This window comes from Lonchura striata, chromosome Z (genome assembly GCF_046129695.1).
Source record: "Lonchura striata isolate bLonStr1 chromosome Z, bLonStr1.mat, whole genome shotgun sequence".
Taxonomy (NCBI): Eukaryota; Metazoa; Chordata; class Aves; order Passeriformes; family Estrildidae; genus Lonchura; species Lonchura striata.
The window spans coordinates 7777892-7791861 of record NC_134642.1 but is presented as its reverse complement, the minus strand read 5'-3'; the positions used below and the strand labels follow the sequence as shown (position 1 = coordinate 7791861).

The window sequence follows — 13970 nt, the reverse complement described above, 5'->3', positions numbered from 1 at the left end:
GTTTTCCAAGCACAAATGTGGCATTAGGATAGTGACTGACAGCCATAAGGGACTAGAGACAGGGGTTTGTTTGGAGAATCCTCATTTGAAAAATACCAGTGTTTTAACAGAGCTGTCTTTTGTCATTCCTACCTCCACACAGAAAGTATTTATATAATGATAAAAAATTTGAAAACTTAGGCTTAAAAGTCAAGGCCAAGTAAGGCCAAGTAAGGATCACGTAGAATTGTATAATTTCTGAGGGAAATTTCATCACCTACCTGTGTAGTTTTCTTTAACACTCAGCCTTCTCTGGCTTTTTTTAGAGGTAGTCCAAAAGTTGCTGTTACTAATTACCAGCCCAGCATCACCACACAATCTGTCCTTTTTCTTGCCCTGTGATTTTGCTAGTCTCTTTTTCTATTTTTTACATAGAAGGTCCATAATGGAAACAAAATGCAATCCTTTCTTTTAAGGACAATATTATACCTAAAATTATATTGCTTTTTTGCTTTCTATCACCTTACCAAACCAACTTTGTATTAGCTGAGTCATGATATTGCTGATGTATTAAAACTGGCAGCTTTTCCAGTTTGCCTCAGGCACAAACTCTGTGGCCAAAGTACTTCTCTTTGGGACAAGGAGGGGAGGGGGGACACAGGGGGAAGGAATATAGTTTTTCTTCAAGGAAAAGGATCTACTAGCTAGCATTTCTTAACAACAGAGATAGGTTTTGGAGTAAGGGAGTGAAATTAGTTAAGAAATTTGACATTTTCAGCCTTTATTATAAACAGTGGCCTCGTTTAAATCTTCTATAAGCAGTCCTATTGTTTTGACTGGAAATATTTTCCAGAATTTTCCTGTGTTCCTTGAAGATTTCCTATCAAGATCCTCCTTGATAGGAGACATTTCTGATGCTCTTTGCAGTGACATGCTCAATGAGTTGTGGGGGAGCATTCAGACCTTATCCCACAGGACTGGATATGTCAATGGATCCATATTTTATATAGTTTTGATGGAATTCAGGTGGCTACTTTCATATTGGGAAGAGAAACCCACAGAGTAGAAAATTCTAATTTTAAGGCTCTGTTTAAACCATGAGAACTTCCACTGGAGCTTAAATAATATTAATTGCTAGTATGTTGATCTTGGGTGCCTCTTATTAAGGACAAGACTGTTTACTTCTGGATCTGTAGGATGCTTTCTGATGTATTAATTGCTCTTGCACAGACTTCCTATCTGGCAATTTTGGAATGTAGTAGCCACTCAGCTGCCACTTGCTCCTAGGGTCTCAGCGAAGACACAGGGAGAGACTTAATCTACCCCACAGTTCAGTAGCCAGTTCAGCAAGAGAAATAATGGGTTGTTAATTTGTGTTGAAATCATTTATTCTACATTCCTGAGCCCTTCTAGCTCTCAGACCCACAGACTTAGAGGCTCATCACAAATAAGAAAAGAACTGCCTAATTCAGAGAGGTTTATTGCTTTCTGCAGTGGGTTGCCTAACATGGGCTTGCTCAGCAGGTGTTGAGAAATAAACCACTCATTTCTGGCTAACTGAAGCAGCAGCAGCAAAACTGTTGAGTGTGAGTGTGCTTTACACTGTTTTACGTTTCAGGCACAGGCATCACATAGTTTACCTACCCAGCAGCAGTGCTTGTCAGAATATTCTGTATATCTGTGGATTGAAGGCTTTGAAGTTGTGACTGTGAATTAGTGTTTTTCTAATACTGGTCAAAATAATCAAACCCTGTAGCTGACTGAAAAGTAAAACTTTCAGACATGTAAGTCTAAGAGATATTTGCCTGTTGAGGTTGGAATTGGAACCTGGGAACAAAGAGAGGAGCTAGATTTTTGAAGAGATTAGGTACTTCTGAGGTTATTTAACAAGTCCAAAAGTGAACCATATTGTTTGTTATGGAGAAAATAATAAATATTAGAACGATATAATATTTTAGTATATTTTTAACAAGGCTCTCCAAAACTTCATTACACCAGAAATTTATTATCCATCTGACCTACCTACCTTAAAACAAAATCCAGTACAGCAGTCTGTGTAATAATACAACCAACATGTAGATTTCTTTAGCACTGCTGTGCAGCAATACAAGATTATCAAATCTAGAATTATTTTCAATGGTTTAAATATGGAAATAGTGGAAAATCTTCCTGACTGCAATTCACAATATCATGAATATCACCATAAATATAATACTACAATGCATCCAAGGAAAAATTCTGAGCTAAATGTATCTTTTACCAGGGAATTTTCAAAGGTATTTTTAAACTTTCTTTCATGGCTTAAAAGTCAGTAAAGTATGTATGTGAATGCTAGAGAGTTTGTTTTCAGAACCAAACACAGACACCATGACATGAAATGGGAAGTATTTTCTACCTCTCCCGTGAAGGATGTTTATGTAAGATTGCCACTCTAGGCATGCACCAAAATCCCCACTTTATATCTGAAGGCCCATTTAACTACACTAACACTTTTACATTCTCTATTGGGTGATGGTTCTTGACCAGACTTCTGGGGTTTATTACATTTTTCCTGGTAGGGAACACTGATCATAGATAAACTTGGTAATACTTTTATTAATACTGTAATAATATTTTTATTAATAATGCATCATTAAATATTTCTAATATTGTTGATATCTATGTGAGTTCATGCATAGATGTGTGGAAGATTTGAAAAATAAGTTATCACTTTGCTAAAAGCAAACAGCAGAAGCGTTAGTTTCCTCTGTAGTTTCACATAAGAAACACCTCTGGCATGTGGTAAGGGTTAGCATATCTTGCCATCAGTAATGACCACTTAAGTTATACGAGCATGTGATCTTACATAAATAAACCAGGAGTTAAAAGAATATTCAGAAATACTGTTAAACTAAAATTTTCAATATTAGGGAAATTGTGAGTGAACGCACTGCAAATTAGCAGTTTAGTCTATATAAACTTTTTACATGTGTTCATAGCTGTATGTAGCTCACATAAAATATGAACAGTTGTGTAAAAGGAAAGTAGAAAACTATTTCAGTGTCATATGAGTATCTTCAGTACAATGGGAATATTAAAGAGAACTAATCTAGTTTAGACTATTATAATGAGTCACAGTAATATGCCACATCATGGCCATCACAACTAGAAACTAAACTGTCTCTTAAGTGTCATAATACTTAATACTAGCAACTGTATTTCAAAATAATAAACGTTGAAGTGCAGTTATCTATAAGAGTATTCTTGTCTTTTGTCTGACCAAAATTTTCTGTTTCTTGTATATGTAGCAATATATATTTACACTAATATTGCTGCCTTCTAGGAGTTTGCTGCAGACTGCATAATGAGCTAGGCAATTTTCCTGACCATGTAGAGAATTCTTTAGATAATTCTATCAGTATTAAATTTCTATCCATAAAATGGACTGGACATTGTTGACATCATAGATCATAGATGAAAACAATCCTATTAATTGTGACCTTAATTCAGGGATATTAATTAATGATGGTCCTCTTGAAAGTGTCAAGGAGTGCTAGGCTTAGATGACCATAAAAGTTTTTCAAGATAAATGACAATACACAGACAATGAACTGTGTTTCTGGAGGTGCTGAAATTATGCCCATGACGCTTTGGGAGAGCTGTTTACTGATCTTTTGTTAGGTACGTGTGGGTGCCACTTGCAGACCAATGCAGCAGGGCTGTGGCCTCTCGAGATGAGTTCTGCACTGGGCACTTCAGCAGCAGAGTCTGAGCTGTGAAGAAAAGCTGTGACCAAACTGAGATAGCTGTACTCAGAAGATCCCCTATTTCAGGTGCAGGTTTACTGCAGAGCTGTTAGGGGTTTGGTGGAGCATGGTGTATTTTGCTGACAGGGTGAAGTCAGCTAAATAGACTAATTTGATGCAATCATTCTTACAAAAGCATTTTGTAACTGCGCAGCAGACTTACTAGGAGATGAATTTTTAAGTTCCATTGTAGATAGTAACAGTGTGAAGCTGAGCTATCTCCTAAATCCTGTAGTGTTCTGACATTTCTGAAACAGCTTTTAATGTGTTAGTGAACAGGGGAGAAGAAATGAAGCAATTGAAGACAGCAGTCAATCCCTTTTGTCCTCTCTATAATTCTTTTACAGATGGCACCAGGTTCATTTATTACTACCTGCAAACTTGGAACATATGCAATGTGCAGCAGATCTTTGAAGTCATGATGAGTAGTCATGTTGTTAATAGCATTACCAGGGAGATAGTCATGAATAGAGAGGGCAAGACAAGCAGGGAATGGCTGGAGCTTCATCAGGAGGAACGTCATCATGGGGAAATCCATCATGGGGAACATCAATATCTCTGGCACCAAAAAATCTGTAATTGCAAAGAAGGCAAAGCAATGCCAAGAATAAAATTTAGCGTGCCTTTGGATTCAGAAGCAAGAAAAATTTCACACCATTCCTAAAGCAAGCATCTTGTTTGTTTATTTTCTTTATAATTCTCCACTGAAGAATGCTGTGAATTCTGTTTTTTTCTACACAGTCAATGAGGCATATTGTAATAGCAATTTATTTCTTTGACCCTCAGGGATATTTTTCTTTAGAAAGAGATGGATCAGATCATTTGGGTTTTCAGATGGAAACAGAAAAAAATGGGACATTGTTTTTTTTGAAAATACCAAAGGAAGGAAATGATAGCTATTTACACTGTCTGTAATAGTGGTCCAAATTGCTAATTGTTGCTGTCTAGGTTGCACTCCCAAAACCACAAAAAGTACTCAAACACACACTGCATGAAATATAAAATCAACACCTAAAAATTCCCTCCATTGCACCAGGTCACAGTTTTAATTTCTACATTCCCTAGTCTGCTGTATTAAAGATGTATGTCACAAAAAATCTAGGTACCTTGGCACTTCTTTAATATGCTATGTACTCAAATATGTTCTCAATGAAGTTGTTCATATTTATGATTAATTCAGTGGATGAAACAACAGTGTTGTTTATTTACAGGTGTTTGTTATGTTTTTCTTCTGTACATTTGCAATTCTCTGCAAGAGCATGAAATGGAAGACCAGGTGATACCTCACTTCCAGTTTATTTCCTTGCCAAAATTTTTCTATGAAGACCTTTTTATTTAGCAGTTTTTATTGAAGAACAGTAAATACTGTGCTTAATTTCAGAGCACCTTAAAGCAGAGAGTGCATTTGGAGTTTTGAATTCTTTTCTCAACATTCTGAAAACTGTTACTCTCCATAGAAGGAAAGTTCCATATATGAAGAGAGCTCCCAGAGAGAGAGCCATGTGAAGGCTCTGGGTAATAAAGGCAGCACCATCAAGAAGATGTGAGACTTTTCTGTCCATTCAAAGAGGTTTCAATTTACAACCTTTTTGTTTGAACAGCATTTGCCTTTCATTCTATTTTTTACAGCAACCATTGACATAAAACTGGATACTGCTATCCAGCTGCAGATCTGGAGGCTTAGCCTAACCTAGACAGCCATTACCACAGTCTGCAAAACCAAAGTGAAATTGTGAAATGTGCCTTGGGGCAGTCCATGTCACCCAGTATGGGTTCAGTTTGCCAAAACTAAGACTTCCCACTGTCAATTCAATGCACTTGACACTTCTGCATTTCAGACATATTTTGAAAGATTGTATTATCTTCTGGTTTCATGTTTTGTGGGGATCCAGACTGTGTACCTCCTGATTTTGTCTTTTATAGGGATCTAGGTTGTGCTGGAGTTGACTGACTGCAGCTTAAAACCCACCTGCTCCATAACCCTAAGGGCAAAAGGGTCCTGCTGGACCCTGACTGATCATGGAATGGTAGTGTTTTCAGGATGTGCAGTGGTAGAGATGTCTGACAAAAGTTAACATGGCTGTGAGCTGCAGATGGCTCCAGAGTTGTGTAGCTATTTGGCTAGGGGAGAGAAAAGCTCCAAAATGCAATTACAACCATATAAACCTGAACTCCACCTAAATCCTGCACTGAAGAGTGATTGAGCTGTTTGGGTCTTTGCCACAGCCTTCAGAAATCAGAGCTCTCCCCTCCCGTGGGTGCCTGTGCTCTCAAAAAATGTTTGTAGTGCCTCTCATGAGAGTAACAACTCTTGCAAATGAGAACCAGTTTCAGTAGAACTGAATTGTATTCAGTTCTCCATTTCTTCCTGTGAAGCATGAAGGATATTTGTTACTGAGAAGCAATTCATTGCATTTTTATTACTTGTGCTATTCTGAACAGAAGCCTGATTGTAATGAATTGCCACTTGTGTTTTAGAAACAATGCCCTCTACTCTGAAAATATTTTTCTAAGCTTTATTTGCTTTGAGCAGGTCAGAAGAAGACAAAGTAAAAGTCACTCTTGATTTTAGCAAAGCCTGATACTCTTCACTGGTCAGTCAGCACAGGAAATCAGCATGCTGAGAAAACACCTCTATGCCATGAAGAAACCACAGGGACTTACACAAGTTACTTTGGTTTCAGAAAACAAAAAACTGACCCTACTTCCCTTTTCTTTTAGCCAGCGTCCTGTTCACATCTTAGGCAACAAAAATCATGCTACTTGAAAGAAAAAGCTGCAGAAGTAATTCAGACAAAACACGGTTTTACTTCAGCCTTGAGAGAGTCAGCTGAGGAGAATAATTTAATACTTGCCTCTGAAATCTCCTGAGATATAATAGCAAATACCAGTGTTGCACTAGCAGAGTTTCTTAATACCTTAGTGAGAGTTTACTGCTATATTTCTTTTCAAGGCTGTTCAAAAATTCGAGGGAGAGTAAGTAGATTTCTGTGCATATCAGAACAAGGAATGTTTTAGTGCTCCAGAATATAGGATTTTCATTACATAAAAAGAAAAAAAGCCAGTCAATTTTATTCTAACTCTATTGCTGTCACACTGTCAGCTGTCAGTGAGCATGAGAACCTGACTGGAAGAAAAAGCCTTCTTTCTAAACTCAGAAAAGTTGCACCAGCTATGATGGAGCTAGTAACAAATTCCTGTCTACTCTGAGTTCTGAAACCAGAATATGCTGATCTCAGTGTCAGCTAGCCCTGAGTACATGTGTAACAATTCTGTCATGCTTTATAGGCATCTCAGAGGAAACTCGCAGGTCTCCTGGAAGGAGGAGATCATCCTACCTGTGAATTGTAGACAAAGTTTTTATATTACATTTGGACTTCTCTCCATGGTGAGGTTTAAATAAGATATATACACTTCAGTACCATATGAAGTTTCATATGAGTTTTATTTGAAATCTGCAACAAAATATTAATGTCTTCCCTGAAATCATAACAAATAATGATTACAGAAATATACTATTTTCTTTAAATTCCCAGCCACACAGCAAGATATTTCAAACACAAAAATTTTACTCTTTCACATTACATTCTTTTAGTATTTAATCTTCTGTTCTTGCTGTCATTCTCTATTTCAAAATAAAAATACACTAGAGAGGTAAGACAGTACTGCAGAATCTTTAAAATACATATTTGCCCAAAGAGTGCTTTATGCAGTGTACAGTGTTCTGTAGCTGTTTAACAGTGCCTTACATCATTGATTTTTTGTTTTAATCTGTTGTCTTTTTGGAAGAAAAAAAAAGAGAAATTTAAGTCAATTTACCTAAAAGTTAATTACACTAAGAAATAAAAGAAAGGCTTAACAAAATATTGTCAGAAGTTGCAGTAATAATTTTCTTTTGGTTTTAATTCAAAAGGTTTAGGGAAAGAATGATTAAAAGAGAATACGCACTCCTAGTAAATCCTGAAAGTCTTTCTTGTTTCTACAGTATCCGAGAAAGGGACAGCAATGGTTCCTATGCCCTGTGCCTGCTGAATGATGGAAAAGTACTGCACTATCGTATTGACAGAGACAAGACAGGAAAGCTCTCCATACCAGATGGAAAAAGATTTGACACCCTTTGGCAGGTCTGTTAAATTTATGTCATGTGGATATCTGTCATCACATTTCCATATAACTGACCAATTGACCAATGTTGTTTTATTTTGCCTTGTGACAATAGTCTTTGGCTAAAACTAACATGTTTTGGCAGGTTGTTTGCCTGCCAAAATGTTTCCAACATTTTGTGGTTTCTCTACATGAAGAAAATATATGTTAATGTAGAAAGCTATGTAAGTGTAGAGAGTTTAATAATTTTTAAATGTGATGTTGCAGCTTGACCAAGTTCAAACTGTGATTATTATTAGTTATTATATCATTAGCTGAACATAGTCTACAATAAAAGTCTGTTCGTATTTGCAAGTAGCCATTTTAAACAATGGATATGCTTGGTTTAGTCTTTTGCTAATGTCCTTTATGATGGCAACCTGTAGAATTCTAGCAAGCAAAAAGAGGATGGTTTAAGATATTACACAGATAATGCAGTCTTTGGCTTTGAAATTCTCTACCTTTAAGTCTGCTAAAGCATGGTTTGCTGAGGCTTACCACCAAAATATTTCTGAACTCTGGTAAAGATTAAGCAATTAAGTAGTCTATAGCTGATACTAAAATTGAATACTGGTGAAATGACTGTGTAAATTGAAAATACTAAGGGAATTGAAATCCCAGAAGAAATCTCTTGTGTCCTCTTGCTTAAAAATCTATTAAAATTAGTTAAGTGAGTCACAGATCTAAAATATGAATCTTTACTTGCATATATTAATTCTTTGGATTTTTGTATTTCTTTCCTGGTGGCACTGAAAATTGAAAAGCAGCTCTGTTATCTTAAAGTTTTTGTGAACATGTTTGCAACTCTTACAGACCTTATCCTTTATACTGAAATGGAAAATACTGAAAATAACAGTAACAAACCTGCAAAAAATGATGTGGAGAGGACAATCCAGGAGCACAAATGGCCGCAACTGCTGGTGCTACATTTATTAACTGTACACATCCCATTGCAATTCTGAGGTGCAAAGAAAGCATTGCAAATTAGGGAAATTCTTGCACTGTATTTAATCCCAAAAAAAATTTAAAAAGGACAGAGAGAGTGGGAACTCAAGGACATAAAAATACGTTATTTCCTCAGAGCTACAAAGCTGTTTAATAGTAGAACCAGGGCAGGGGAATACTGACCCTTATAAATCCATTCCTGGATCACATTGCACATTTATCCACAAGATTACTTCAGAAACATGCACCCCTACTAAATAGAAATAAAGTAAATAATATGTGCAGTAAAGATCTGTTGTATTCCAAGGTCATTTGTTGTAATATATATCAACTGTTGTACATACACACACATTTCTAAAGAGACAATATATATATAAAAATACCACCCTCATATTTTCATATCTTTTTCTCTTATTATTTCTTTTTTTTCCCTCCACTCTCATTCTGCTAGTTAGTTGAGCATTATTCATACAAACCAGATGGATTATTAAGGGTTCTTACCATTCCTTGTCCACAACATGGCTCAGAAAATGGTGAGTTATTCCTATTGTTTTTATATGTGTTAAAAGACATGATAATTGATAAACATGTGTGAATTTTTTTACACTTACCATATATGTGGGTGCAGATTTTCCACATTTTCAAACAAGGTAGCATCTGCCAGACTGCATGATGGAGGCAGATCCTGTAGCTTAGGGCTACCAAATCAAATTATTGCTGGATCTAAATTATTGTTAGATCGGAAATGTGCTCTGCTGATCAAAGTGGCAGTGTGTGTTACTTGGAGCACAAACATGAAAAAGTCTTCCCAGCACTGCTGCAGTGATCCTTACTCCAAGCTGAAGCAGGCACAGCAGCAGTGATGCTGCAGGAATTCAGGAATTCAGGTGCAGTGAGTCGTGCAGTTACCATGTTGGGGGAGCAGGGCAGAACAAGGCACTGGCTGCACCCAGCACTGAAAATGGGGTCAGAGAGACAATCCTTGATAACCTGTGGGAAAGGAAAAGAGGTGGGGGAAAGTGTCAGTGTGCTTTTTGTCCTGTTTCTTCTTTAATGTCATGTCACACTGAAGAGACGTTGTCCTCCCTGATTGAAGAGGGAAAAGAGATGCATCTGACTGATCTATGTCCAACTTGTGCTCTTCCAGAACTGATTTTCTCTCTCTAAGGCCACCTTCTGTCATTCTAACTGGATGCCAGTGCCATGGTGAGAGGATATAGAATAATCAAATATAATCATAGAACCATTTAGGTTAGAAAAGACACTAAGATCATCAAGTTCCACCCTGAAGTTTTTACTTTTTCCACTCGTTTGAATCACTATATGCTTTTTTCCACCATTATTTTCATTCTCCTTTGAATTGTTTAGGCTCTGCACTTACTTTTGTCTCTGTGGCCAGAAGTTGCAGAGTCTGCTGCATGTAAGAGACAAAAGCAAATAGTCCAAGAGAAACACTGTAATGTGATCTAAAAACTACACAGTGGGTCCCCTCTGTAAAATTCTGTGTTCTTACAAAAATTTCTCACCATGCTCAGTATCATTTTACATTTGATTCCTTTGCAGATAATCTTGGTTTTAATACTCATCATTCTTCTGTAACGCTTCCGAAGGTAAGTGAATGTGGTGGTATAGCAATAGCATTCATTTGAGGAGGATTACAGTCACATACTGTTCTGGAAATTCTAATTATTGGGTATTATTTAATCTGTGAGTTTACTTTTCTTGGGTTATAAACAGTGATTTGAAAAGAAACAACATATTCTATCATGGTATTTCTTTCATCAGTGTTTTGGATGTGCTAGTCATAATTTAATTTTGTGAACCACTTTACACATATAATGTTTGTGATAAAACAGTATTTTCCATAGGCAAGATGCCTCATTGATGGTCATATTCTATAATGTTGTATCAACACTAGGAGGAAAGGTACCACATTGCTTATGTTGTTCACTTCGAGAATCTTCTGACTGAAGCAGAAATGGAAGTACAATTTATTTTAATATTTGGTCTGTGCAGTTAACAGCAGACTTTGCACAAGGGTTTCATTTCTTATGCACTGCTTTAGGGGTGATTCTTTCCTCCACTCCATGCAGAGTGAGCAAGTCCCCCTGTTAACATAATTACCTGAGTTCTCAAAGTCCATTGTCTGCAGAAGCCATCTGAGGTGTGATACATTTACAGAATCAAATAATACTGTCTTGTTCAAGGTAGTTGATTTCATCTGAATATGGAGTTAATTTCAGTCATTTCCCTGCATAACTTAATCATTTAGATCATTATCTTGATGCAGTCCCATACTATAGAAAAAAAATTATTCAAGTAAGAAATTACCTCTATTTAAATAAAATTGACTCCTAGCAGGCCTGTGAGTAACCAGTCTCATATCTTCACTTCTGAAAATCAGGTACCTTTATAAAGAATTGGAAATTAAAAAACCAAAATCAGTCTCTTTTTAATTAAAATATTTTCAAATCTATTACTTATTAATTATTAATAATATTTTAATAAAATAATTAAATAATAAAATACTGCCTTGAGGCTTGGCTCTGTGCCATTTACAAGAATGTCCATGAAGTTTAAGCACACAAGAACACATGTGTATCATCTGGTATACATGCAGTTGTAGAGATATGGTAAACACATTCAGTGTGGGAATACTGTGTATGTTTCATAATATCCACAGAAAAATACACACTATAAGTGTAAATTTAACTCCTGCTTAGGACTTGTCATGATAACTAAAAAGAAGGTCATCAAAGCTAAGTGAAAGTGCATGTTTTGCAAAGAGTGTACTAAAACATTGTTTCAATATTAAATATACTTGATATTTTGAATTTTTCAGAATTGAAATCTGAATTTTGTGGGGTTTTGTGACTTTTTAAAAATGAGCCTGCTAAATTTCTTGCTTGTAATATAAATATAGAAAATGGAAAATTTTAAATAACTAATATTACTTATGGAGCTCAAAAATTTCACTTAATATTGCCAGGTTCTCATGCATTAATACTTGTGTGCAAAAGCAGTAACTCATGAAGATTTTTAATATTTCTGAAATACAATTATTCATATTGCACGAAATCAAAATTAAAGCCAGCTTAAAGAGAAGGAGTACAATCACTAACATACATAATACAAACAGAATATTATATGGAAGATGTGCAATATATCTCATATTATTTACACCATGGTAATTAACATTTAGGAGTTCCTGACATTTCTAGTATAATGCATAGGGCTTTTTATCTATTAAAACCATTGCCAAAATATGGAAAATGGAATAGGGAATTTTTGAATTTGTTATCAAAATAATTGCGATGAATTTGGGAAGTATCCTGGAAAAAAATAAAAGGGATAAGGCTCAGTAGAAACTAGTAAAGATATTGCACTTTTAATAATCAGATATAAATCACAGAATATCGAGCAGACACAGCTTTTCAGAGGATGTTATGCCTGCAGTGAATCAGGATGGGAACAAGAATAAGCAACCACCATGCTGGTAGAGGAAAGGGAAACATCAATGTGTTTCCATTTTGTTTGAGTCTGGCAAGGTCTCAGCTGAAAGATTTTCACCTGTTTTTGACACTGCACAGAAGAATGTTGTCCAGCAGGAGATAATCCAGAGCAAGACAACAGGGATGATCATGACTTGTGAGAAAGGATTAGAATAAAGAAGCAAAAGAGAGAAAGCAGAGGAACAAAACATAATGGTCAATTCTAAGCAACAGTCTAATACTAGTGCTTCCATCCACACCAATTTTTCAATATATTTTTCATTTATATATATATATTGCAGCCTAAAATACAGCAGTGCTATTCTAAAGTCTTAGTGGAATAGAATGCCCAAATCTGAAGTTGTTTTGAATTTAAGAAGGTACATGAAATGTACAAACAACTGCTGAATGATATGCAAGGCAGACTGTCCAAAGGATTTATCTGTAAAATATTAATTATAAGAGCTTGGAGTAAAATTTACATCAGGGATGTAAATCTATATCAGATTCGTCTAATATCTGCTATTGTTCCATGGACAAATTTGGAGTAACAAAGTTTAATGTAATATGGACGATACTAATATGATTCCTCTGCAAAAGAAAGAACTTTTTGCTAAATGTCTGTATTGAAGATAATTTTCCATGAAGAATATTGTTCTTGCTTCTCCCAGAACATGCATTGACTAGGATGTTTCTTGCCTTTCACATGAGGCTCTATGGCTAGATTTAAGGTGATTTTGACCCCTTCCATTTTGTAAATTACTTTTTTCTCCCTGCAATCAATTTCATCCCAATATATATTTAAACTGGCAGAGGAGCTTTTGAGATGAGTCTTTAGTTCAATTCTCCAGCTGATGACATTTTAATGAAACTGCCAAATTCTGGCTATTTCCCAAATTCTCCTCTTAACCTTTCTCAGTATTTTGTTTAGTTACAGTCTTTTAGGTGGTAATAAGAGATCTAAACTTTATGAGTACAGCCTAACTGTAACTAGTTGCTGTGCCTGATGAGGAATTCATCTCAACGTGCATTTGTAGGTCTAATACAAATATGTGAGTTAAGCAGTAGACCATAACTACAGGTGGTTGCTTTCCCAAGTGCTAGGAGATACTCTTGTTGAAAAAGTATAATGAGAATCATGCTCAGCTTGTGCAAAGGAGTGCTTGGCCTCTTAGAGGATTTATCTATTGCAAAACTGTAACTAAGTAGTACTTCAGGTTTCCTTTATTCCCAATATGGAAAGACAATTTCATGAAGAAAAAGAAAATAGCTGACTCAGTAACCTTTTTCAATATGCAATATATGGAATTTTCATGCATCACAGCTATGAAGAATGTCAAGCACAAAAAAGATTTCTGCTCCAGTAGCAACAGGGACCACATCGCTGTCCTTGGTGTCTTGAAACAAAAGATACTTTTTAATATTAAATCACACATTTTCTTTTTAAAAGAAAACTAGGGAATATACCAATCCCTATCCTATAAATTTAAAAGATACCCTTTCAGAAAATATGAAGTCCAAATGGGCTTCTTATTAAAAAGTTCAGAACATCTAAGTACAAAGGCTGTTTAAAGTAACCAAGAATGTGGTTCAGATTGTTGTTTTAGCCTCAGGATCAGACTAAATA

At 35.8% G+C, this 13970-nt stretch overlaps 1 protein-coding gene across 2 annotated transcripts in view; it reads left to right on the top strand.

The window, feature by feature from the left end:
• The window catches only part of SYK (spleen associated tyrosine kinase), a 45155-nt gene that overhangs the window by 19969 nt on the left and 11216 nt on the right, over window positions 1–13970 (top strand). For both annotated transcript variants that reach the window (XM_021530406.3, XM_077790254.1), the window contains 3 exons: window positions 7750–7888; window positions 9304–9385; window positions 10416–10462. In XM_021530406.3, the coding sequence (XP_021386081.1) occupies window positions 7750–7888; window positions 9304–9385; window positions 10416–10462 (268 nt within the window). The remainder of the gene's footprint in view (window positions 1–7749; window positions 7889–9303; window positions 9386–10415; window positions 10463–13970) is intronic.